This window comes from Myotis daubentonii, chromosome 11 (assembly GCF_963259705.1).
Source record: "Myotis daubentonii chromosome 11, mMyoDau2.1, whole genome shotgun sequence".
NCBI classification, from domain to species: Eukaryota; Metazoa; Chordata; class Mammalia; order Chiroptera; family Vespertilionidae; genus Myotis; species Myotis daubentonii.
Window position 1 is genome coordinate 8,524,685 of NC_081850.1, and position 24,869 is coordinate 8,549,553.

Consider the following 24,869-nt stretch of genomic DNA (forward strand, 5'->3'; position numbering starts at 1 on the left):
GGGAGCCTGATTCCGGAGTGCATCACCCAAGAACTGCCCTCTCACAATCCAGGACCCCTCGGGGGATGTCGGAAAGCTGGTTTCGGCCCGATCCCAGCAAGCCTGGCCAAGGGACCCCCACTGGTGCACTAATCGATGCACCACGCCTCTAGTTTTTGTTATGAAAGTACAAATCTAGAGGAATTGATAAAATAACCCTGGTGCTAGGCACTGTGCTAAGAATATAATTTATTTCTTCCAGATTTGGATATCTCTTAGAGCTTTCCGTTCAATCATACATGTTTTTTTGGAAATAAAAAGCATCCTTTAAACTTACAGGAAAGAACCCTGGCTAAGAGGTCCCAGGACTGCCATTACCTTATTATGTCACCTGGACCCCAGGTAAGATATCTGCCCAGGTGCTCTCTATAACCAGGGGGAACGGGCTCTGCATCAGACTGTGCAGTCCTGGAATAAGAGGGCTTTGTGGATCTTTTTTAGTGGCTGGATTTCTCATCTCCCACCTGTTACTAAACGGTGGCTTCTTGGGTCTTTAAAGAGAGCAGGTCAACAAGAGAAAGCAGGTCTGTGTCTCGAGTTCCAGTTCTATTTCCAGCTGGTTGTGGGCCTTGGCAGCCCTCAGGGTAGCCACGCCCGAGAGCGATCCCGGAGGGCTTGCCCAGTGATCCAACCACGTGGGCTGGGGCACTGTTCCTTAAAGGAACTGACCAGCTCTGCTACCACGGAGCTACAGCTCTCCGAGACAAGCAAGGGTTTCTGCAGGAAAAAGAGGGGGGTTTGAAAAAAGACGAGCCACAATGACGGACAGAAGCCCCTTCGAAACGGACATGCTCACCCTCACCCGCTATGTGATGGAAAAGGGGCGGCAGGCAAAGGGGACAGGGGAGCTCACGCAGCTGCTGAACTCCATGCTGACGGCCATCAAGGCCATCTCCTCGGCCGTGCGCAAGGCCGGCCTGGCCAACCTGTGAGTCCGGGAGCCGGTGCGGGTGCGCAGAGCCGCGGACCTGGGGACAGGGCCCAGGTGGGGGTGTGGGCAAGCTGCAGGCACTTGGCAGGAAATCTGGCCAAAGCGCTTTGCCTCTGTGCCCTGCATGGAAGTTGCCTTCAAGTTTCTGTGCCCTTTGATAAAGGGGACTTTGACTTTTTTCAAGAAGGGAACGAAATACTTGGAGACATGCTATGGAGAAAAAATACGTATGTATATAAATTTTCCAGTTGCCATTACAATGATAGCAAGCCCAGTGACTTGTTACGTTAAAACATGTTGAATTATTGTGACTTTTGTATTTGCATTCTCACTGGCACAAAGAACCAGCCAGGAGACCATGCCCTTTGCAGATGGGAACATTTTATTGTCATGACCTTGGCCAGTTCATCAAGAGCTAGGAATCATTATCGTTTACAAAATAACTTCTCAGGGCCCCAGCCGACATCTCCTTTCTTACACCGAAAGGGGCCTTTTGTCTTTAAAACAACCTTTTAATGTTCAGCATTCTACATGTTGTTCTCTTTGGTGCTTTATTCAAGCACAGAACGAGGCCAAGTTCAGGCCATGAGCACTGACCAACACAGCCAAGTGTCCAGTGTAAGTCTGTAATAAAAAGAAGCAGTCTTCTTTGGACTTCCCTTTTCATTGCAGTCATTCCAGTGAAGTCCTCCCTGAAGTTGAAGGGGCCTATTATTTATTACTAGAGGCCCAGTGCATGAAAATTCGTGCAAGAGTAGGCCTTCCTTCCCCCGGCTGCCTGCACCAGCTTCTCTCTGGCACCAGGGGCCCAGGCTTCCCTCCTCCCGTTGCTAGCAGGCACCCGGGACCCAGGCTGGCTTCTCTCTAGCCCTGGCTTTGTCAGGAAGGATGTCTGGAATGACGTCCGGAAGACGTTGGGTCTAATTAGCATATTACCCTTTTATTATTATAGACTTGAGGCCTGGTGCACGACATTCATGCACTTGGTGGGTGAGGGATCCCTCTGCTCGGCCTGTACCCTTTCGCAGTCCAGGAGCCCTCGGTGGATGTCTGACTGATGGTGGGGGTGCGGGGGGGTGTAGGAGTGGGCCAGCGAGCCTAAGCCATCAGTTGGACATCCTTAGTGCTGCCATGGAGGCGGGAGAGGCTCCTGCCACCGCCACTGCGCTCACCAGCTGTGAGCCCGGCTTCTGGCTGAGCAGCACTCCCCCTGTGGGAGTGTACTGACCATCAGGGGGCAGCTCCTGCATTGAGCATCTGCCCCCTGGTGGTCAGTGTGCATCATAACAACTGGTCGTTCGCCATTCGGTTAAATTGCATATTACCCATTTATTATATAGGATTATTATTACTTTAAATTGAAAAAATAACAAAGTCCCATATTTAAAATTTTATTTTTAACAATTTATTTTGTTTTAAAGCGACATCTGTAATACTTTCAACAATACCAATAAACTAAATGAGAAAAATAAAATAGCCCTGGCCGGTATTCTCAGTGGTTAGAGTGTCAGCCTACAGACTGAAGGGTCGGGTCGGGGGTTTGATTCTGGCCAAGGGCACGTACCTCAGTTGCAGGTTCAATCCCTAGCCCCAGTCAGGGAGCATGTGGGAGGCAACCATTCAATGTGTCTCTCTCACATCGATGTTTCTCTCTCTGTCACTCCCCCTCCTTTCCACTCTCTCTAAAAAGCAATGGGGGGGAAATATCCTCGGGTGAGGATTAACAAAACAAAACAGAAAATGAAAAACAAAACAATGTAGTGCTTTTAACACAAAAATGTGATAGCATTATATGACAAGATGTAATGACCACAAGATAATTACACAATTACTGACACAGGGTTTTGTGACCCATTAATGGGATCCAGGTAAAGATGCCTGTGGCCAGCTTTTCCCAACCCTGCATTGCTGTCATTTGGAGGTAACGCTAAGCTCTACACTCCAGGACCTTCACGAATGTGAGTGGTGCAGCCATTGCCCTGCCCTGCGCCTGCCAGGTGATGGGGCCTGCTGAGTGACACTAGGCAGCAACGTGCCTCTCCCTGTATGTGGGCCCTGCTTTGCTTGGTGCCCTCTCCTGCTGGCATCTAAGTGTTTCCAAGTCCACTGGGCTCCTGCTCTGGCAGGACGTGCGTGGGCAGCGGCTGCTATGGTGCGGTCAGATCAGTCAGCTGCAGAACCGACTCTCTGGCCGTTGAATGTCCAGATGAAGTGGATTCGGGAATTGGATAATTAAGGTGCTCATCTGACCTGGCTTTTCCTTCCAGGACAGCGTGGGCACTCATCCATTCTCACCAGGACCTCAGTCTCCCCATTTGTAAAACGGAGAGGATAGTGATAGCCCCTAGCTTGTAGGGTGGTTGTAAGGGTAAGTCCATGCGATGATGATTTCGACAGTGCCAGCCCTCAATGCTCAGTAAATGCTCTTTATTACAACAGTTTAAAGCCCAGACCTGGGGAAATTTGGCAACTGGTTGGTCGATGCTGCACACTGACCACTAGGTGGCAGGCGCAGCCCGTGGAAACGAGGTCAGGATCCACATTTGCTGGGGGGCTGAGTTTTCCTTGGTCTGCGGGGAGGACTCCACTTTCTGCCCATTCAGACAGCAGCCTTCCCCTCTCCTCTGCGAAAGCACCCACAGCGGCAGGGGAGCAGTCCAACTGGAAATTCCCTCTTTCTAGCAAGATGCTGAGATGATCTGAAGAGGCCCCTGGGATTGCTTCTCAGAGAGCGAACGGGTTGCACTCTGTCCCAGAGGAAGTCTGCTCAGGAGAGGGGTACTCCACCGGCTCCTGCCACTCCCCCTTCAGGGGCCTCAAGCCCGTCCTTCGCTTCCTCTCTTTGGGAAGACATTTCTAGGCACAGGCTCTGTTCATACAACTTAAAAGCGGTCAGACATTCTCGCTTCCCTTTTTCTCCACTCCTTGCCGGGAAGAAAGGAATGCTAGAAGGCCTCGTCTGAAAACCTCTCCATGGCTTTTCTTGTCGAGATGGTGGGGCATCCCACTTACACATGGCCAGGAAGGTTTTAGGGCTAAGTCTAGTGCTAGCAGGGATTGTCCTGGGGGTGGAGCACCCCCCACCCAGGCTCTCACCGGAGGGGTTGCTGGGCAATGAGTCCTCATTGTGCATGAGCCTCCCCACTTCTGGAAGCAGGGGTGTGGGTGCAGGGCGCCCAGCGCCTGGGGGAGGGGGAAGGGCCTGTTGAGGGGTGGGTAAGGGTGTGTTCTGTGGGGTGTTGGGGGGGCTTGCAAGCACAGGGCAGAGAACCTGTTTTTCATCTCTGCCCACCAGAGACCCGGGGAACCCCCGCTCTTCATCCCCCCCCCACCCCCCCCCCCCCGCAGCATCCGCCTCAAGAATCCACATTAAACTCCGATGCACAATAACCCAGCTTTGCTATTGCTGTTATTTTTTTATTTGCTTTTATTTTGAAACAGGCTATTGGTATTGTTTTCCAAGGCAGCTGGCTCAGCATGTGATATCACAGCAGACATGGAATGATGGGGGAGGGCTGCCGGGGAGGGGAAGTGATCGGTCAGGGGAGAGGGTGGGGAAGGACTTAAAATCCAAGGTTCTTAACCCAGGCTACCTGTTAATCCACCTGGGGATTCCCTTCAACAAATAAATGGTGTTTAAAAGGGAGAGGAAGAGAGACTACTGTTCTGCATCCTTTAGTCACCATTCAGTGAATAGGTATCAAGCATCTCCTATGACTCTGAATACTGAGGAAATAAACACAGAGTTTCAGCGGGCAGATAACCTAGCCCAGTGGTTCTCAACCTTCTGGCCCTTTAAATACAGTTCCTCATGTTGTGACCCAACCATAATATTATTTTCGTTGCTACTTCATTACTGTAATGGTGCTACTGTTATGAATCGTCATGTAAATATCTGATATGCAGGATGGTCTTAGGCGACCTCTGTGAAAGGGTCGTTCGACCGTCAAAGGGGTCGCGACTCACAGGTTGAGAACCCCTGCCCTAGCGGGAAAGCCACTCCCATGAGTTGATGGTGAGCAGCTGTGGAGCTGTGGCCGGGATGGCAGGGGTGTGCCTGGTGTGTGCCTGGTGTGTGGTGGGAGCAGGAAGGGGGACCGGGAGCTTCTGGAGCAGGTCAGGAGGTCGGTAGGGAAACGCTGCCTGTGCAGGGAGTGCTCCTGTGGAGGCAGTGCCATGAGTGAAGGGAAAATGAGAGGAAAGCTTGCCAGGTGCTGGGGGCCACAGGACCTGGGCAGCTGTTGGAATGCAAAAGGCGTGAGTGGGGTGGTAGCCTTGTGGCTCTTGGAGGGAAGAGCATAGGGGCGGGGCAGCAAACCCAGGGTTTGGTCATAAGGCAGGTGTGTGTCCAGTGGGTCTGGAGGCTGAGACTGGCCAAATGAGGGTGAGAGGCACAAGGGACAATGTCAGAGTGGGAACAGGCATTGCTGGTAGGGCCTGATGGGTTCCCCTTCCATTGTGGGGACTCAAATATTAGAAGGATCCCTCCCATAAGGGTGGAAGGTCTGAGACCTTTGCATATTAATACTCTAAAACACAAAAACCCTACATAGAATGATATAATCGTGCTTTTCCTGATATTGTTTAAAAAGAGACAGTGAAAAACCATATTAAATTAGTTAATTCTGTCTCCAAATTTCCTTCTTATTCAAGTAAAAGCATTCGATAGCAGGGTGATTTTTAATTCAGCCCAGCAGGCCACTATTTGAGGATATTGAATAACAAATATTGAAATTCTGGGGCTGGAAAGTAGTGGTTCTTCACTTTTTTGGATCATTAATTAGAGGGCTGTCTGACTTCAGAGCTCTAACTCCTCAGCAGCTGGAGCCCGGGGCAGGGTTGTAAACTAGTAACACTGAATTCTGGTTAGCATGTTGGGAGAACAGGGGACCGGGACAATATACCCTGGAGGTGTACAGGAAGCAAGGCCGAGGATCAGTGCTGTGGGACAGGCCATACTCGGGCTGTGTTTATCATTTGGAGACCCTGGAGCCATGAAGGGAAGGTAGACATACTGTGCTGTGTCAGTGTCTGGACTTGTTTGTTGGAGTTCAGGATCCTTCAGTGATGTCAATCAACTTTTTTGTGTGTGTCTTCTTAGGTATGGGATTGCGGGAAGTGTGAACGTGACAGGGGATGAGGTGAAGAAACTGGATGTGTTGTCCAACTCCCTGGTGATCAACATGCTCCAGTCCTCCTACAGCACCTGTGTGCTGGTCTCAGAAGAGAATAAAGAGGCGATAATCACCGCCAAGGACAAGAGGGTGCGTGTGGAAGGGGGGTGCAGTTCTGCTCATCACCACTAGGTGGTGAAGATTGTTGCCTTGCATTTCTTGTTTCTGGGATTTTCCTCTATTGCAGCGGTTCTCAACCTGGGGGTCGCGACCTCTTTGGGCTCGCCTAAGACCATCGGAAAACACATATATAATTACATATTGTTTTTGTGATGAATCACTATGCTTTAATTATGTTCAATTTGTAACAATGAAATTGGGGGTCACCACAACATGAGGAACTGAATCAAAGAGTCGCAGCATTAGGAAGGTTGAAGACCACTGCTCTACTGCTTAGCTTACTTTGTTTTCTGTAAACTACTGCATACTTCTTTAGTTGGAAGTCTTATGCTGTCTTGCAAAAAAAACCACACAACAAAACAACAACTCCATAGCAGGACAATGACTCATTCAGAATATAAATCAGAGTGGTTTACTGAGATGCCTCAAGGGGTGCGTGTCAGGGTAAAGCCCCAAAAGCCTAAATTCAGGATTGATTCTGAAGAACTGACACATAACCTTATCCAAATTCATAAGCGCTTTAATAGGAGAAACTCACATATAAGGGAAAGTAGCTGTTCCCAGTGGTTGTGGGACTCACACCTGAGCTGTTGGGTTTGTTGTCTCCAGAAGTTGATGAAAAAATTCACAGACAAGGGAGGGGTAAGCAAAGGGAAGCAAAGTTTATTACAGCAAAAGTAACAAAGCTGTCAGCACGGGAGAGGGGTCCCGAAAAGGGTTCCCGCAGAAGCTCACTAGTCTACAGGTTTATATTTCCCTCTCTTGCCCTCTATTGGCTCTTTCAAAAAAACACCAGCCAATCTCTTTTGCCCTCATTTCCTACTCTTGGCTTCAGGGGGAAGGGCAGCTCTGCGGTTGACTGGTACATTCCACCTATCTTGCTCACAGGACCATCTGGCTCATTCCCTCCTTAACGACCATCTTCCCTCCCCACGGCCCTTGCCCTAAACTGCCTGGTCCCATCTGGCTCCAAAGACACCCTCCCAGGACAGGGCCTCCTTCTCACGGGGGTTAATAGTAAACCGTGTGGTGGGTAGTCACATGGACCACTAGGAAGAACAAGGCATTCCTAAGCTAAGAGGCAACATCAGGCTGTTATCCACACTCTGTACAACATAAACTTCCTTCCGGGGCCTGGCATTTATCTTTGGGCGGCATTCCAGCTTTCTGGGTAGCCAGCCAAACCTGAGGCTACAGAGAGTTAAACTGTCACAGATGGTTAAACAGAGGGCCCAGCATTTCCCGGACACCTTTACTGCTGGAGACTTACTGCATCTGTGCAGTGAGGTTCATGGATTTTCAATTAACGTTCCCATCGGTGACTAGTACTGGTGTTTTGGGGGGAATTGAAAATCATCAAATTCTCTGGGAAGAACCTTACTATACAGCTTCTTACTTTTTCCCTCCCCATTTCTATACCCCTCCCCTCCTCCCCCACTTCTTCAAGAGAGTTACGGTTTCAATAGAGGTTTCTTCATTCCTGACACACTGTCAGACTAATATAGAAATCGTAAAGATGGTGGCTCTCTTGCACTGATGTAATGGTCAACTTGGTTAGTGCAGGGCATGGCTGGGAGGGTCCATATTCACTCTGGTTTCATGGACAGTTTACTAAAGAGAGAGGTTTGCTGGTGGCCAAAAAATTCAACCATGTTCAGCTGTGGTACAGAAATACAGAATACATGCTGGGACTATTGGCCCTTGATTTATACGTTGGGTGTTAGGGACAAAGCGCCATTTCTTTATGATTAGCTGGTAGAACAGAAAAGGTAAAGCCAAATTTATTAAGCACCTATTGTATGCCAGGGACTATGAAAAACACTCTACTCTTCTTGTCATATAATTTAAGCTACATCACACCTATTCTTTTCAACTTTCAATTTCCACTGATATGACACTCAATTCTCTCTCCAGTGTGATCTACTGTTTTCTTTCCCAGCTGGCCTGAGTTACACATGTCTTCATGCTAATTCTTGAATACTCCATGCCTCTTTCCATATAAGTTCCTTAAATACTTTCCAACATATGATAGATGCCCAACAAATATTGATTGAATACATGAATGAATGAATGGGCTAAGCTGGATTATTCTCAGGGAGAATGAGAAATTTCCAAGTTTATGAATTACCCCACTTTTTGTGCCCTTTCCTCCTGTTGAGCAAGAGGAGAAAAGGAAATAAAGCTCAACTTAAGGTAGGGCATTACCCATTGGAAAGTCATAGAAACGTAATTTTAGTGGCAGTAGAAATGACTCCCATTTTACTTCAAGTTTTTTTTTAAAGAATGTGTATTATTTTATTTTTAATTTTCATTTATTGATTTTAGAGAGAGAGAGAAAAAGAGAGAGTAAAGAGGAGCGGGGAGAGAGAGCAACATCAATTTGTTGTCCTACTTAGTTGTGCATTCATTGGTTCTTGTATGTGCCCTGACCAGGGATCAAACCCACAACCTTGGCGTATCAGGATGAAACTATAACCAATTGAGCTACCCAGCCAGGGCTCAAGTTTTGTGGGATTTTTTTACTCCTCCCCTGAGGATATTTCCTCCATTGATTTTTAGACAGAGTGGAAGGGAGGGAGAAGGAGGGTATAGAGAGAGAGAGAGAAAGAAACATCCACGTGAGAGAGACACATCAATTAGTTGCCTTCCCACACGTGCCCTGACAGGGCTGGAGATTGAACTCCCAACTGAGATATGTGCCATTGACCGGAATCGAACTCTCATCCCTTTGGTCCACTGAGCAAACCGGCCAGGGCAAGGCTCACATTTATTACCGTGTTTAGTTAGCCAGGAGACACCAGTCCTCATCTCTCAGGCTTGCACAGGCCTTGCACAGAAGGGGCCTGTAAGAGGTACCTGGTGACTTCTCCTCGTGCAATGCAGGCTGGAGCCGCGTGTGAGAGCAAGGTGGATGGGCGTGAGGAGCGTGGCATCACAGACACCCCTCTCTGTCTTCTGGCCTTCAGGACAGCAGGCGCTGGATGCAGAGGAGTGTTTTTATTGCTGTGAGGTATCTATGCATAGCAGCTATCTTAACAAGACCCACAGGGCCTGGGCATTGCTCTGAGACTTTCTGATTTTTTATTTTTGGCAAAAATGCTCAAAAATGAAGGGGGGCCAAAACCGGTTTGGCTCAGTGGATAGAGTGTCGGCCTGCGGACTGAAAGGTCCCGGGTTCGATTCCGGTCAAGGGCATGTACCTGGGTTGCGGGCACATCCCCAGTAGGAGTGTGCAGGAGGTGGCTGATCGATGTTTCTCTCCCATCGATGTTTCTAACTATCTCTCTCTCCCTTCCTCTCTGTAAAAAATCAATAAAATATATTTTTTAAAAAAATGAAGGGGGGAAAAAAACCTGGGGATAGAGTCAGAAAGCATTATCAATAAATCTATAACTAAAAAAAAAATCTCTAACTGGCCCTACTGTGGATGTGGGTGGAGTGAGTCCAAGTTTATCTTCAGCTTACCCACCTCTTCCCTGCAAGATGCCCACGTCAGACCTTCCTCTCCCAGCCTCAGCAGCTCCAAGTCGAGGGGCCCAGGTAGGAGGGGCCAGAGGAGGGGGGGGGGGGAAGCTTTTTGGAGGCGGAGGGCCCTCCATTGCCCTGTGCGGCCGTACCTACTCCGTGGTGGGAGGTAGGCGCTCAGCTGCGCAGTTCACATACGCTGTACACTCTGCTTCCGTAAGTAATTGCATTGTTTGATAAGAATGCCCCTTTGCTCGCAGTCACTTTCTGGTGCTGTTAGTATGTTATCTGCCCGCACAGCCACGCGCATAGACTCTGTTGACCGGAGTGGCTCTTCCCTCTGTGCCTCTAGGGGAAGTATGTGGTCTGCTTTGACCCCCTGGATGGATCTTCCAACATCGACTGCCTGGCCTCCATTGGCACCATATTTGCCATCTATAGGAAGGTGAGTAGCCGTCTGACCTTTCATGCCTCTTTGCTCTGGTGGTTTCCGGAAGGTGCCTGGCCTGGGAGCCACGAGTCTGGAGGTCTAACCTCTGTCCTCCCACCAAGCAGAGAGGCGGGTAGGCAGGTCCTGAGGCCCGCTCCGCCCCGGGCGCCGCTGGCGGAACCGGAGCGACCATTCCCCTCTCCCGGGCACTGCATTCCCGACGGCAAAGGGAGGGGACAGACGGGCCTTGTTTAAAAACCTGAAGGAGACACAGACATTAGACCCCGAGTGGGCTCCAGGCAGCACGTTTCTCCTTTGTGTGTCTCACAACTGACTGCATTCCTCTCTGTTGCTGCCATGACAACTTAGAGCTTAAAAGGACGCCCCCCTGGCGATCTCCTGGTTCCGTGGGTCGGAAGCCTGCCAGGTGTGGCTGGTTCTCTGCTCAGCGTCTCCAAGGGCAAACCCGGTGCCAGCCAGCCTGGCCTCAGATCGAGGGGCGGGGCTGTGGGGCAGCATCCTGCCAGGCTCAGTGGCCTTGTGGGGGGGGGGGGGGTCCTTGCTTCCTGGCTGGCCAGTCCTGGGGGTCATTTTCAGTTTCTGGAGGCTTCCAGCATTGCCTGGCTTGTGACTCCTATGTCCGTCAAGTCAGCGAAGGCAGGACAAGCCTTTCTCACGCCTCTGGGCTCTCTGACACCTTCACTTTGCCCCATTGCCCTGCCTCCAGCCACAGAAATGGCTTTGCTTTCAACAGTTCATCTGATCAGATTTGGGTTCACCGGAGAGTCCTGGGTAAGCTGCTGTTCAGATAGGTAGAACTCCAATGACATCTGCAAGGTCCCTCTTGCCATGTAACACAAAATAGTCCCGGGTTCTGGGAGGTAGGGTATCGTTGGGGCCGTTCCATCAGCTTCACATTCCTAACATTAGTGAGATCCCCTGGGTTAGTCTGTGGCCATCAGAAACTTCATGACAACCACATAGTCCACACTCCCCCTCAACTTGAGAGTCAGGATGGCTTTGGGGCAGAAGGAGGCCAGTGGCACCCGAGGATCTCAAAGTTGTTCAGTTGGGTAACTTGCCCTGGGACTGGTTTTTGAGGCCCATCTCTCTGGCTGCACAGTACACACTCTTTCCACTAAACTCCCTACAGACAAACCAAGCGGGGAGGATTGGGTCAGCCTCGTGCCAGCCAAGGTGCTGTCGGCACACATGGATGATGCTCGGCGGATGGTTGTCCCAATGAAGGGGCAACAATTTCATTTTCAGGGCAAAAGCTTAGCAGAAAACTAACCTTGGCAGAATATGTGAATTAGCCTAACCTTTCTCTCTGAGAAGAAAAGCAAGGCCAGACCAGTGGCCTACGCCTCCTGCCTCGGAGAACAGAATGGGAGCCAAGCCCGCATGGGCTAGAGGACACCTCCGGGGGGGGGTCAGTGTGTCTCCTTTTGTACTGAAGGGAGACAGGGAGACTTTCATGGGGGAGGAGAGGAGGACTCAAGACACTTCTCTGGAATCTGAGAAAGTTAAAGTCTAAGATGCTGTTTCGAGTTTACGCAGAAACGAGCTAGGTGAGTGAAGGAGCTTCATTTTCCCCTTCGAGGTACAGCTTACAATACAAATAGAGATCGCTGGTGTGCTAGTTATGAGATTCTGAAAAAGAGCATGAGTCAGCCTCAGCCCCGGGGGAGGCACACATACTTCTGTCACTTTTTAAAAAACTGGTGAACAAATTGAAGTACAGAGGTGGTAAGTAACTCCATTAACATCACCAGTCAGGACAGGGATTCAAATGGGCATCCTACCTTCACCATCACAGCTCTTAATAGCTCCTCCCCCAGTGTCACTGGAATATAATCGACATGTAACGTTGTATTAGTTTTAGGTGTACAACATAATGATTTGGTATATGTATATATTGTGAAATGATCCAGACGATAACATCTTGCTCTTATTTAACATCTATCACCTTACATAATTGCAATGTTTTTTCTTGTGCTGAGAATTTTATGGCGTACTCTCTCAGCAACTTTCAGATGTATAATACATTATTAACTGTGGTTACCATGCTGTCTACTACATTCTGAGAACTTATTATTTTATTGCTGGAAGCTTGTACTTTTGACCACTTTCACCCATTTCTCCCCAGTCCCCTACCCCTTGTCCCTGGCAACCATCAATCTATTCTCTGTTTCTATGAGTTTGTTTTTTATAGTGTTTACATATAAGTGAGCTCATGTAGTATTTGTCTTTCTCTTTCTGACTTTTTCATTTAGCACAATGCCCTCAAGTTCCATCCATGTTGCTGCAAATGGCAGGATTTTCTTCTTTCCTTTTTTTGTGGCCAAATAACATTCCATCATATAAATATAAATATATATATTTTTTCTTTGTCAATTCATCCATTGATGGACACCTAGGTATTTCCATGTATTGGCTTTTGTGAATACTGCAATGAACATGGAGGTGCAGATATATCTTTAAGATAGTGATTTAATTTCCTTTAGACATATAACCGAAAGTGGAATTGCTAGATCATATGATAATTCTATTTTTAATTTTGAAGAACCTCCATACTGCACCAACTTATGTTCCCATCAGCAGTGCACAAGGATTTTCTTTTCTCCACATCCTCGCCAACACTTGCCTCTTATCTTTTTATCATATCCATTCTAACAGGTACGAGGTGATATTTTATTGTGATTTTGATTTGTATTTCCCTAATAATTGGTGATTTTGACCATCTTTTCATATGCTTGCTAATCCTTTGTATATCTTCTTTGGAAAATGTCTAGCAATTCCTCTGCCCATTTTTTAATCATATAGTTTGTGTTTTTGCTATTGAGTTATGAGTTCTTTTTATATTTGAAGAACATTGGACATCAGGGCCATGGGAAATCAATGAAGTGTTTTAAATAGAGAAGTGACATGGATCGGAGTGGGGCAAGGATCGAGTGGGAGGACCAGGCAGGGGGTGATGGTCACTCGGACCAAGGGGCAGTGGTGAGAATAGGCAGGGACCTGTGAAGAGTGGGTTGTAGAACTGACTGGATTTGGTGAAAGGAAGGGAAGGGTGATTTCCAGGTTCCTCCTGGTCAGATGACGGTGCTGTTTGCTCAGATGGGGAGCAATGGAAGAAGAGTGGAAATCTGGGGGATGAGACAGGGCAGATGAATTCCACATTTGACATGTTGAGCTTGAGACGTCTGTGGGTAAGACCTGAGCAAGAATGTCTGGTGGGCAGGTGGCTCCAGGAGTTGGGCATCAGGACAGATGAAGATGGAGGTCTGGGAGGCGCGGGCACCTGTGTAGGGCTTGGAACTTTGGTTGTGGGTGAGGTGGCCAAGGAGTGTGTAGACAGAGAAGAGAAGAGAGCTTTATTAGTCAGGGCTCCGGTGTAAATGGCAGGGACAAGTCAGGAAGCCCCAAGACAGAAATATGGCCAGCCTCAGACAGAGCCTGGGCCACAGAAGGGTCAAAGTCTCTCATCTTATCTTCCCATGGCCACTGTACTCTTTCCTCTCTCTGCGGACCAGTTTTTTCTGATTCTCTGGCCCATGACAGAAGAAAGATGGTCACCCCAATGCTCCTAAGTTGCCATCAAAGAGAATGTTCTAGCCCCAGATACATATTTCTGGAGCAGAAACTCTAATTGGGCCAGTTTGGAGCAGGAATCCATCCCAGACCCCATTAAACTTGTGGGGAGGGTTTGGGACTCATAGCACAAATATAGCAGCTGAGAGTCCGCATTCTGGAGAGGGTGGTGATTTAGAGGTCCATTTTGCACTGGGTAGACACTGGGGAGGAGCCAGAAGGAACACCAACATTTAAGAAGAGGAGTTGGGAAAAGCAAATGAGAAGACACATCTAGAGAGTTAGAAAGAAAGCCAGACAAGAGGGAAGTGGACAGAAGCTCTGGAGAGACACATCTCAAGAAGGAGGCAGCAGCCAATGTATCCAACACTGCCTATTGGTCAGGTAAGAGGAAGCCTGGAAAACATGCATCAGATTTAGTCGGTAGGGGCAGCCTGCTGTGGGGACAGGAGAAGGAAGGTCGTGTAGACAGGCATCCTGGTCTCCAGGATGTAGATGAAGACAGAGACAGGGCAATCGCTGGAGGGAAGCCTTGTGATCTAGAAAGTATTTCTTGGTATTTTTTTCAAGGCCAGGGAGTCTACAAGTCCTTAAAGGCCAGTGGAGCCGGTTGGGGAGGAGGGATTTTCTTCAAGCCACAGTGCAAGTTTCCAAGGACGGAGGAGAGAGGGTGACGCCCTGCGGAGGCCGCAGGCTCACGGTTCAGAGAAAGGAAAATCTCCGCTCTGGGAGAACTCTGGTTTCATATGAAGAAAATGTGATCCTTCTGATGGTTGAGCAAAGGTATTTCAAAAGCTCCAATGGGGATCTAAAGATTTGGAATTAAAAAACCTAACACCGCCTTTGCCGTCTACGTCTCTGAGGAGACCACGCTCTGGAGCCGTGGTTCTGAAACTTCTGTGGACCTACCTGGAGGGCTGATGCTGAGGGCCCAGCATGTCTGACTCTGGAGGCCGGGGGCACAGCCCAAGAGTATGCCCGTCCAACGAGACCCCGAGTGATGCTGACGCTGCCGTCCACTGCGCTGGGGCCGGCTTCCCAGCATCCGTGTGTGGCCTGGGAATCTGTACATAAGCCAATCATTAAGCACATACACACAAGTCAAATGAAAACATAATTATTTGTAAAAAAAAAAAAAAATGTGTTAGAAAGAATGTAAGATTGTAAAAGTAAGGAAAAATATTCAAAGGAACGTGCCATTTTTAATTAAACTAAGTTGTAGCCCTAGAAAAGTATTAAAGGGAAAGTGACATTTTAAAGAAACCCTTAAAGAAGATGAGATTGCTTTTAAAATAAAGTTGTTAGGCTGTTACTCACAGAGGGCAAACTGGCCCCATATTTTGCTAGTTGTTCAGAATGACGCTGGCTTAGCTATGGGAGACATGGGTCCAGCCCCAGCCTTATGGGTCACTGGTTTCAAGATGTTACGTGAGAACCTTTCTGACCTCCGACCCTTCTCTTTCAAACGAGGGCTGTAGAGCCTCTCCATTGTTTCACAAAAACATACTGTGAAAGCATTTTGAAAGATACAGAGTTTCCTATCAATACAGCTTTTTATTTTACTCTTAGAAGTTACTCCTCGGGAGAGTTAAGCAGCTCGCGCCTTGGCCAAGGCTCTCTCCAGAGACAATGCCCTGTTCCTTCCTCTCTTCTCCAGACCTCGGAGGAGGAGCCTTCGGAAAAGGATGCCCTGCAGCCAGGCCGCAACATCGTGGCCGCGGGCTACGCCCTCTACGGCAGTGCCACCCTGGTGGCACTTTCCACTGGGCAAGGAGTGGACCTCTTCATGCTTGACCCAGTAAGTACCAATATGGCAGCATCGGCATGAGGGACCCCATGGGGCTCTGTACTTCCGTTCTAGTCCCCTGGCATAATTTCCTGGTCATTCTTAAATAATTTCTTTTTAAAAAAATTATGTATGTATGTATGTATGTATGTATGTATGTATTGACTAGAGGCCCAGTGCATGAAATTCATGCGGGGCGGCGGGGGGGGGGGGGGGGGGTCCTTCAGCCCAGCCTGCACCCTCTCTCAGTCCCAGACATCCCTCTTGCAGTGCAGGACCCCTCAGGGGATGTAGCAGTGCGCCAAGTGGCAGGCGGCCAGGGAGGAGCCCAAATTGGGGCTGAACGCAGCTCGTGCTCATCGGCATGCTTATCCCGGCCCGCTGTGCCTGCTACCGGCTCGGTAGTGCTGCCGCGGAGTCAGGAGAGGCTCCCGCTGTGGCAGCTGCGCTTACCAGCCATGAGTCTGGCTTCTGGCTGAGCGGCACTCCCCTTGTGGGAGCGCACTGACCACCAGGGGGCAGCTCCTGCATTGAGTGTTTGCCCCCTGCTGCATCATAGCGACTGGTGGTTCTGGTCGTTCCGCAGTAACAGTTGCTTAGGCTTTTATTATATAGATTTATTTGTTTGTTTGTTTGTTTGAGAGGGAGATTTGTTGTTCCACTTATTTATGCATTCGTTGGTATGTGCCCTGACTGGGGATGGAACCCACAACCTTAGGGTATTGGGATGACTCTCTAACCAACAGAGCCACCCAGTCAGGGCCCTGGTCATTATTATTAGTACTTGCTTCTGGAGCCAGGGTCTAGTTTGGGACTCCAACAGTGTCATCAAAAAACTTTAAGGACCTTTGTCCAAGTGAGGGAATTTGCGGGGTTCAGCAGGTTCAGTCCTCCCAACTCAGGCCATGCCCTTAAAGCGTTTATTCCTCTTTGGTTTACGGGAATACAATGGTTTCAGAACCCAGTGCTGCCGATTCCCAGACAGAAACATGAATTCGTTAGAGCAGCACCACGCACTAGGACTCCTGTGGCGTCGGCATGCTTTGTGATGCGTGCTGCCTATCGCGGGAGCCACTGGCCTCAGGTGCCTGTTGAACACCCGCAATGAGGCCGGTGCGACCGAGGAGCCGGGTTTGAAAATGTTACTTCATTTTAATGAACTTGAACAGCCACCTGTGACTGCTGGCTACCCTATTGGACAGCTGGGTTTGGAAGGCTTCCCCTAATCGACATGTTCTTCCCCATAGGAGGAGAGATGGTGGAAACTGCTTTTCCAGGGTCTGTGTTATGCTCAGATTTCTCCCAGTGAGACATGCACAGCCTCAGGGGAGCTGAGAAACCTGCTAGCCTGGTGCTGACTAAAGGAAGAAATAATTAGATAAAGACGCAAGAGGTCAAAAAAGAAGGCCGAGCTTGCATGGCAAGTGCACATTGAAAATGTTCAGCAGAGATTTTGGAAAATATTAGTAACTTACAGAATTTCTCTTTAAAATCTGGATGCTTTGCCTATCACTTGTGAGCTACTTTGCCAAATATTGTCAAGACTGATGTCACCACACTCAATACCAGGATACCTGAGGGTGTCCTACGGATAGTGGCCATGGGGGACTGGGCACAATGTTATAATTCTGAGGATTTCTTTAATTTTTATCAACTATTCCTTATGCCAAGTGCATACAGTTTCTGATCGAAGAGATTTCTCCTTTACCCCAGGTAAGAACTGGGATACCAGGAACTTTTAATGGTTTCCAAGACTGAACTATTAAGATAAAATAACTGGACCACAAATTAGTGGTTGAACTGCCTTCCCCACCTTTATGACAAATCCCCGTTTGTGTAACTTGTTCTCTCATTGTTAATGGCCCAAGTCTCCCTGAAAATATTAGTGTCCCAAATAGTTTCTATTTCTTATATATTTAAGGCCCGTCGCCTATGTCGAGGTGCGGGGGGTTCCCATATAAGTGCTGCTCCTAAGTGGGACATGCACAGGTGGTCTGGACCATCCGCTTGAGGCTTGTGCCAATACCTTCTGGTCAGACACGTTCACAGAGACAGCGCCGAGATCTGAGCCGAGCCGGAGAAATTACACACAAACAGGTTAGATGCAAGCACACGGGGGTTTATTTACCTGTTCCTGATGGGTCTCAGACGCTGGGAAGGATCCACCCGGCGATGCTCGCTGATACACACAAAGGGGTAGGTGGCTCCTTTGGCTGCTGGCTCTTTCGTCGATCAACAGTTAATTGGGCAGAGTTTCGTGCTGGGGACTGAGGTCCTCACACTCTGGCAACAGGAGAGCTGTGCGCTGCTGGGTCAATCAGACTGTCTGGTTATATACCCCTCTGTAGACGTGGTCTTCATTGGTGTGTGTGTTACCAGCGGCTGCCATGTGTGGATCCACCCAGGGTCTGCTAATCTATGGGTGTGTACAGGCTTTGGGCGTTCCCATCAGATAGGTTGTTTACCAGGACTAGTGGGGTTACAAGGGTGCATGCTTGGGTCTCACACAGTATTCCTATATCTAACATTAGGTACTATAATAATTACTATAACAGTCCACACAGGGTTACATGCTATAAGTCTTACATTCTAAGGTCCTAACATTAAGTACCATAATGATTACTATAACAATTAGGAATTAGCTGAGGGTGATGAGTTGGGGGATAAATACAGCTGGGTTCCTTGCAATGAGTAGTCTAGCTGACCGTGAACGTTACTAAGGAAACTTTCCCTCTTCCCTTGAATTATTTTATCTCCTATTATATCCCTGCTTATGCTTGCTGTGCAGACTCAATATTGTCACTGTTCTTTATTGATCTCATGCAAATATCACTGGGCAGGCTGCTGAGGGACTTGGCAACCCCCTGGGCCCTTCCAGGAGGCCCACATCTTCTCATGTTCTGTGATTGTCGGGGAGTGTGCTGCTGGCTTCCGTCTCCTGGTATCTCTCGTCTTACTGGTATTTTTCTTCAACTTTCTAGGCTCTTGGTGAATTTGTTCTGGTAGAAAAAGAGGTCAAAATTAAAAAGAAAGGAAATATTTACAGCCTCAATGAGGGCTACGCCAAGTATTTTGATGCTGCCACCACAGAATATGTGCAGAAAAAGAAATTTCCTGAGGTGAGTGAATAAAGCCCAAGGCAGAATGCCATCTCGGTGGGTTCCTGTCTCAATGGTGGCTCTGAGGGCCCTGCCGGAGTAGGTTGGAGCCACTGTTCATGGCTGTGATCAGTATGGAGTGACATGCTGGAGTCTTGTCCCAGCGTCAAGAAGGGCTCAGGAATCTGGAAAAGGCTGTGCGTAGATGACATAGGAATCCAGGGACTAATAAAGGGTCCGGAGATGAAATATAATTTTGAAAGGCATTGGGTGTCAGAAGACCTTCAGCTAAAGGAACTGAAGACTCCCTCCTTGTCTAGGACCCTTGCGTTTATTAACACAATTGTCCTAAGGCGAGGTGGAGATAATACACTTCAAAGGGTAAGGTTTCAAAGGGTACAGAAGCATTGTCAGAATGGGGGAATTAGCCTACGGCTGTTCAGGTGTTTAGCCAGTAGGAGGCAATAACATGTAGATTAAGATGCCCTTTAAAGGTCTGGCAGGCACAATCAGTTTCATATTCAGGTTTGGGGAAATGCCTTTAGCCATTCCCAACAGGTGACTACATGTGTGACTCAACCCTGTGGAGTCCCCAAGTCTCATCAACCTTTTGATGAAATTCTTGAAATTATGACATGCTGGAATTGGTCTCCGGCAGTGGCAGACTCTGCCTTCATGAGCAGTCGATAGCTTCTATAGCTAAAGTTTGCCTACTACAGATAACACTCCCAGGTGAGTTTTTCCCGGAGCGATTGTTTTTAATGAGCCCATATTTTCGAAACTCAGCAGTTCAGGCCAGAACCTCCTCTCTCGTCATTTGTTTTGTGGGCTTCATAGATTCTGGCACTCAATTTTATTTGCTTTCAGATGGAAGAGTTAGGTTTGAAACTCCCATTCACATGCTCTAACATTGGGCCTTGTGTTTACGCCACACTTTAGGGAGCTCTTTGACTCTCAATGTGATCACCCGGTTCCAGGCTTTATGTGGCTGTTAATACAGCCCAAACCATCCATTAAGTGTGCCCGCCATCCAGGGAGAGCTTCTAAGGCAGAAATGGGCACATTGTTAAAGAATTTCCAGATCAAGTGTAAAGTCTGGCCTAAAGTGGGAGTCAAACAAAAGCTTGTTTACAAGTGGGACCCTTTCTCACTGAATCCTGGGGATGTGGTGAGAGAGGCCCCGTTCACACAGTGGGAAAGCGTTGGTGTGGGAAGCCCACCTGGAAGCTGCTGGTGGGATTCCGTGGGACCAGGTGGCACTCGGTCAGCAGGATGCTGGGACCTGGCTGTGCTGCCTCAACCTTAACTCTAAGCTTTGAAGAGTCTCTTTTTCTTTTGTCTGTGTGTTTGTTTTTTTTAAATCCTCTCCCAGGGGCATTTTTTCAGTTGATGTTTAGAGAAGAGAGGAAGGGACAGGGGCGTGGGGGGCAAGGGGGGGTTGATGTGAGAGAGACGCAGCGATTAGTTGCTTCCCAATAAATTCAATTAAAAAAATAAAAATACTCCCCCTCCAAAAAAGACATACAGAATATTCTGCATTTTAACCATTTTTGAAATATGAGAAGAAAAAGGTTGTAACGAAATCTGCACTAACAACGCAACAGCCACACAAGGCTGTTGAACACTTGAGCTGTGACGAGTCTGATGGGAGATGTGCAGTGAGACACACACGGGTTTGGAAAGCTTCGTGGAGGAAGGAAATGTAAAATCACAACTGGGTTCTGTTTTCTGTGGATCACACATTGAAATGATAACATTTTTATACACTACTTTAAGTGAGAAATGGTTTCTAAAGCTGCGTAAGAGTTTGCCGGTGGTGTAAGTGCAAACGTCGTCATTGTTCAAGGGGCCTGGCTCGCGGGCAGCAGAGAGAGCTCTGAAGTGCGGCACGCCAGGGAGTTTCAGGGGCTGCAAGCAACTGTGTGAATCACAAGGGAGGAAACCTCTCTCCTTCCCTTCTAGGTTCTTTGGCTGGTCTAATAACTAAACTGACAGATTAACAGGAGAAAACAGATTTAATTTTGTACTTCTGGGAGCCCCATAGAAATGTGAAACTCAAATGACCAAAGCTCCTTTTAGACAAGGAAACAATAAGTGTGTGAGGAATTGAGAGGACAGAGAATGGGGTGTGGGGCAGTAAATTAGTGAGGACGTAGCCAGGTCTGTGGATACAGCCTTCTCAGCCCTAAATTCCCTGCCTCTGCTGTCAGGATGGCTCTCCCTCCTGGGATGGGGAGGGTACCTTTCGTATGGGAGAGTTATTTATTTCCTGCTTTCAGGGGACAAAGGCGGGTCAGAGTGCCCTTCTTGCACCGGCTAGTTCTCAAGGAACTTTAATTGAAAATAGTCCATATGCCCATGTGACATGGCATATCTGCTTTTCTGCAATATATACTTCCTTTTTTAAAAAACAGCTGTTCTCTTAAGATTGTTTCAGGGTACAGTGTCTTAATTGAAGTAGTCCTCATTGAATGAGTTCAATCACTGGTCAAGCTATGGGGGCTCCTAATGAATGAAATGCTTAGTTATATAATGTTTTTCAATTCCTACGCTGCTGGGTGCAGGACGAAGAACCTGGAATGCAGAGGCCACACCAACTAGACGTGTGACCGGGAGCGGGTGCTAGCTAATTGCAGAACTCACTGCATCTTGTCTCTTCCCTCTCTGCTTTCTAGGACAGCGGAACGCCCTATGGGGCCAGGTATGTGGGCTCCATGGTGGCCGACGTGCACCGCACCCTGGTCTATGGAGGGATTTTCCTATACCCAGCAAACCAGAAGAACCCTAAGGGCAAGGTAATTCTCCCTTGTCCACTGGCTGTACCCAGTCAGGGAGCCAGCGGCTTCCCGTTCTCTTCACACCTGCTTCTCGGCTGCTGCCTGGCCTGGGCATGCCTGCCTGTGAGTGGGCAGGTAGAAAATAAATGAGGTGTGTTTCCCATGAGTGAATTTGAGGCCATTGTAGAGCCGTGTAGATTTTAACTGCAGAAAAAAAATAGATTGGAAGGCCCATAGGCCAAGGCACCATGAAGCCCTGGGCATTGTTTCAGAGGAGTTTATTACACTCCTGGGCCCTTAAGGTCAGAGCAAACCTTGGCTCCAGGACAAACTATGTGAGAATGCTGTGCTTTGTTTGTTTGATTTTGAAGTGTCTGAATCAATAAGGTACAAACAAAGGTCAGTTGGTTACAACTGGGACGTTAGTGTCTGACACCCAAAAGCCCTGCCGTCACCCCCAGGGCCAGGGAGAGGGGAGGAAAGAGCCCAGCTCTGCAAGTTGCCAGCTAGCGTCTCCCTGGTGGCCTGTCCAGGACAGCATGGCCTCCAGTGTCCTTCTGTGGATGATCAGGGACAAAGCTAGCGGACTCGAGGTGTCCACATGTGCTGGGGCTCTGCTGTGCCCCGCCAGGCTGCCCACAACTCTAAGGGCAGGAGGTCTAGGTGAGGGCATCGTACTCTGTTTTACCAAAATAGCAAGTAAATGCCCCAGAGTCTTAACATACTCTCTCCTGAGTGCCTGGCTCTCCAACCCAGACCAGACACACTTTATTCCTCCCCATGCAATAACAAAAATAAAACAATCAGCTCCAGACATGGCTGTTTCTCCAAGTAGTTCCAACATGTCTTCAAAATAAATGTGAAGGAAAGAAAGGAAAAGGCTGCATAGTGCTGGGTCAACCACTTTCTAAGCTGATTATAGAAAAGGGACTTTAAAAATTATAGATTTTGCATCTACGGGGGGAAGGAAGGAGAAGATAGAATGGTACCAAGTCAGAAAAATTAGCTAGAATGTCACCTTGAATCTAATGTGTGTGTGTGTGTGTGTCTGGTGGGGATAGTCTGAGGAGGGTGTCACAACATAATTACATAAATAGACCCAAAAAGGACATTCGTTCCAACCCATTTCAGTTCAACTCACCATGAATTATTGACACGGGAGGTCACCCGCTAGTTTCCATCAAGCCTTTTACAAAAGGTATTCCTTGTTCGGAACAGGCTCAGCCCTGGGTCCACGGGCACAGCTTGGCAAGCAGGGCACGGGCCACTTTTACCCCCACCCCCATTTTTGCCATCTCCTGGGAGCCCTTGGGCGAGGTCTGTGGCAGCCTTGTTTGGACACTTTCTTTGTGTCGGCAGTCCTGGGACTGGAGATGCCACAGTGACCCAGATAGATGCTGTGCCTGCCCTCAGGGCGGGTGACCAGCAGGAAGGCAGGTGGCAAGCCTCACTGCCAGACCGTGAGAGGGGACGTGCAGGATGCTGTGTGCTGTAAGCAATGGGAATTCATTTAGTTTAAGGGCCAAAAAAAGGCAATTTAAGTACCAGCACACTGCTCAGCGAGTGGACACTTGAGATTGGAGTTCCTTGCCGCTCCCCGGGACACTGGGGTTATCCTAGGAGGGCACCCAGCACTCTGAGGTGACCTTCCAACTCCAGCCAAGCCTGCTTTCTTACCAACAGTGCCTCTAACCAGGCCACAGCTTCAGTTTCCCTCCTGAGGAAACGGGCAAGAAAGGGGCACTGAGATCTCATCTGCCCGACTGAAGAGGCAGGTCTCTCACAGGTCACAAGTCAGGTAGCTGCTGAGCAGCGGTGCCTGCAAAGGCCCATGCCCTGCTCAGCAGCTGATGTACCCAGCAACCTTCCCGAGGCGCTAGATCTCGGGCAGCCCCCTCTGCAGAGGGGCTGGAGCCCACTGCACTGACCAGGCAGAAGTCCAGCGGTGGGAATTCTGCATCCAGCTTCAGGGGCAGGGCTTGAGATTTGGGGCAACTTGCAACCTGCCTGACCCTTTCTCCGCAGCTCCGGCTCCTGTACGAGTGCAATCCCGTGGCCTTCATCATTGAGCAGGCGGGGGGCTTGGCGACCACAGGTACCCAGCCAGTGCTGGACGTGAAGCCCGAGGCCATTCACCAACGAGCCCCCCTTATTCTGGGGTCCCCGGATGATGTGCAGGAATATCTCACCTGTGTACAGAGAAACCAGGCAGGCAAGTAGTGAGTTTGACCCTGCAAGCCCTCTGCTTTTTGTCTTGCCCTCTGCATTAAGAACCTAAATGACTGATAGGCAGAAACAGCGGTGATGAGTCACAACAGGCCAGTCCACCCAACCACAAACAGAAAAGCAGCATCAACCTGCTCAGGACAGGTCTAGAGGCCAGAGGAGACTCTGTCCTCAGTGCACATGGCTAAGAATAAAGATCCACATGTGAAAAGAACAACTTTGATTTGTCTTTTGTCATGAATGGTGGCAAAAAACGGTTGTAATTCTAAGTCTGTCAGCTCAAGTAATCGGTAGCTATCTACTTGCGGGGGGGGGGGGGGGAGCACAGAGATCAGTAAAGAATTTACCTTGGTTGGCTTAATATTTGAACCTACTGTCTTATCCTGTAGAGATCCATTTTATTTCTCATGAAATAAAAATATATATTGAATATATACATACTTTATGTATATATTTAAATGTATATCCTATATAATAAAAGACTAACTGGTCATTATGACGTGCGCTGACCACCAGGGGGCATGCGCAGAACATGGCAGGCATTGGCTGAGGTGGGATGGTGGAGCAGGTGAGCAGGGGCGCCAAAACAAGGTGGGGAACTGGTTGCTGTCATTGGGGCGAGCCTCTGGTGGTTACTGAAAATTCTTTGCTCCTGCACGCTGAGGTCCTGCCTGGTGTTCGCACCTGCTGCTGGCGCCAGCCCCAAGCATGGCGCCGTCAGCACGTGGGAGCAGTGGGAGCAGTGGGAGCAGGGCTGCTGGCAGACAGGGAACCGGGGGCCGTGGCAGGAGGGGCCGGGTGGTGGTGCAGAGGATGGGCTGAGACGCACCCCTGTGCCTACTGCAGCCTCGTGGCCCACAGTTCCTTTTAAGGTGCACGAATTCGTGCACTGGGTCCCCAGTACATACATATATATATATATATATATATATATATATATATATATATATATATATATATGACTTTTTGTCTTATTTGGATAAGTTTTGAGTTAGAAAACTCATTCTAAACTGTCAGATTGATCCATTTTGGGGGAGCAATAAGTTGAACGACTAGTAAAAATATGAATGAAAAATAAGGACACCTATTGTGAAGACAACATACTAAATGGAGCTAATATTTAAAAATTAACACCTACTTTTCTCAAACCCTTGACTTTGCATTTTTGTTTTTGGGGGAAAATATTGTAATCAATCCCAGGGATTCCCCAGAGTGCACTGGTTAAATGA

General features: G+C 48.6%; 1 protein-coding gene across 1 annotated transcript; it reads left to right on the forward strand.

Moving 5' to 3' along the window:
- Positions 1–680: 680 nt before the first annotated feature.
- FBP2 (fructose-bisphosphatase 2) lies at positions 681–23,857 on the forward strand. The gene is made up of 7 exons (XM_059658722.1): positions 681–967; positions 6,072–6,234; positions 10,082–10,174; positions 15,411–15,551; positions 18,521–18,658; positions 21,313–21,432; positions 23,440–23,857. Exons 1-7 carry the CDS (start codon positions 798–800, stop codon positions 23,632–23,634), a joined length of 1,020 nt encoding a protein of 339 aa, XP_059514705.1. The 5' UTR covers positions 681–797; the 3' UTR covers positions 23,635–23,857.
- The last annotated feature ends 1,012 nt before the right edge of the window (positions 23,858–24,869 follow it).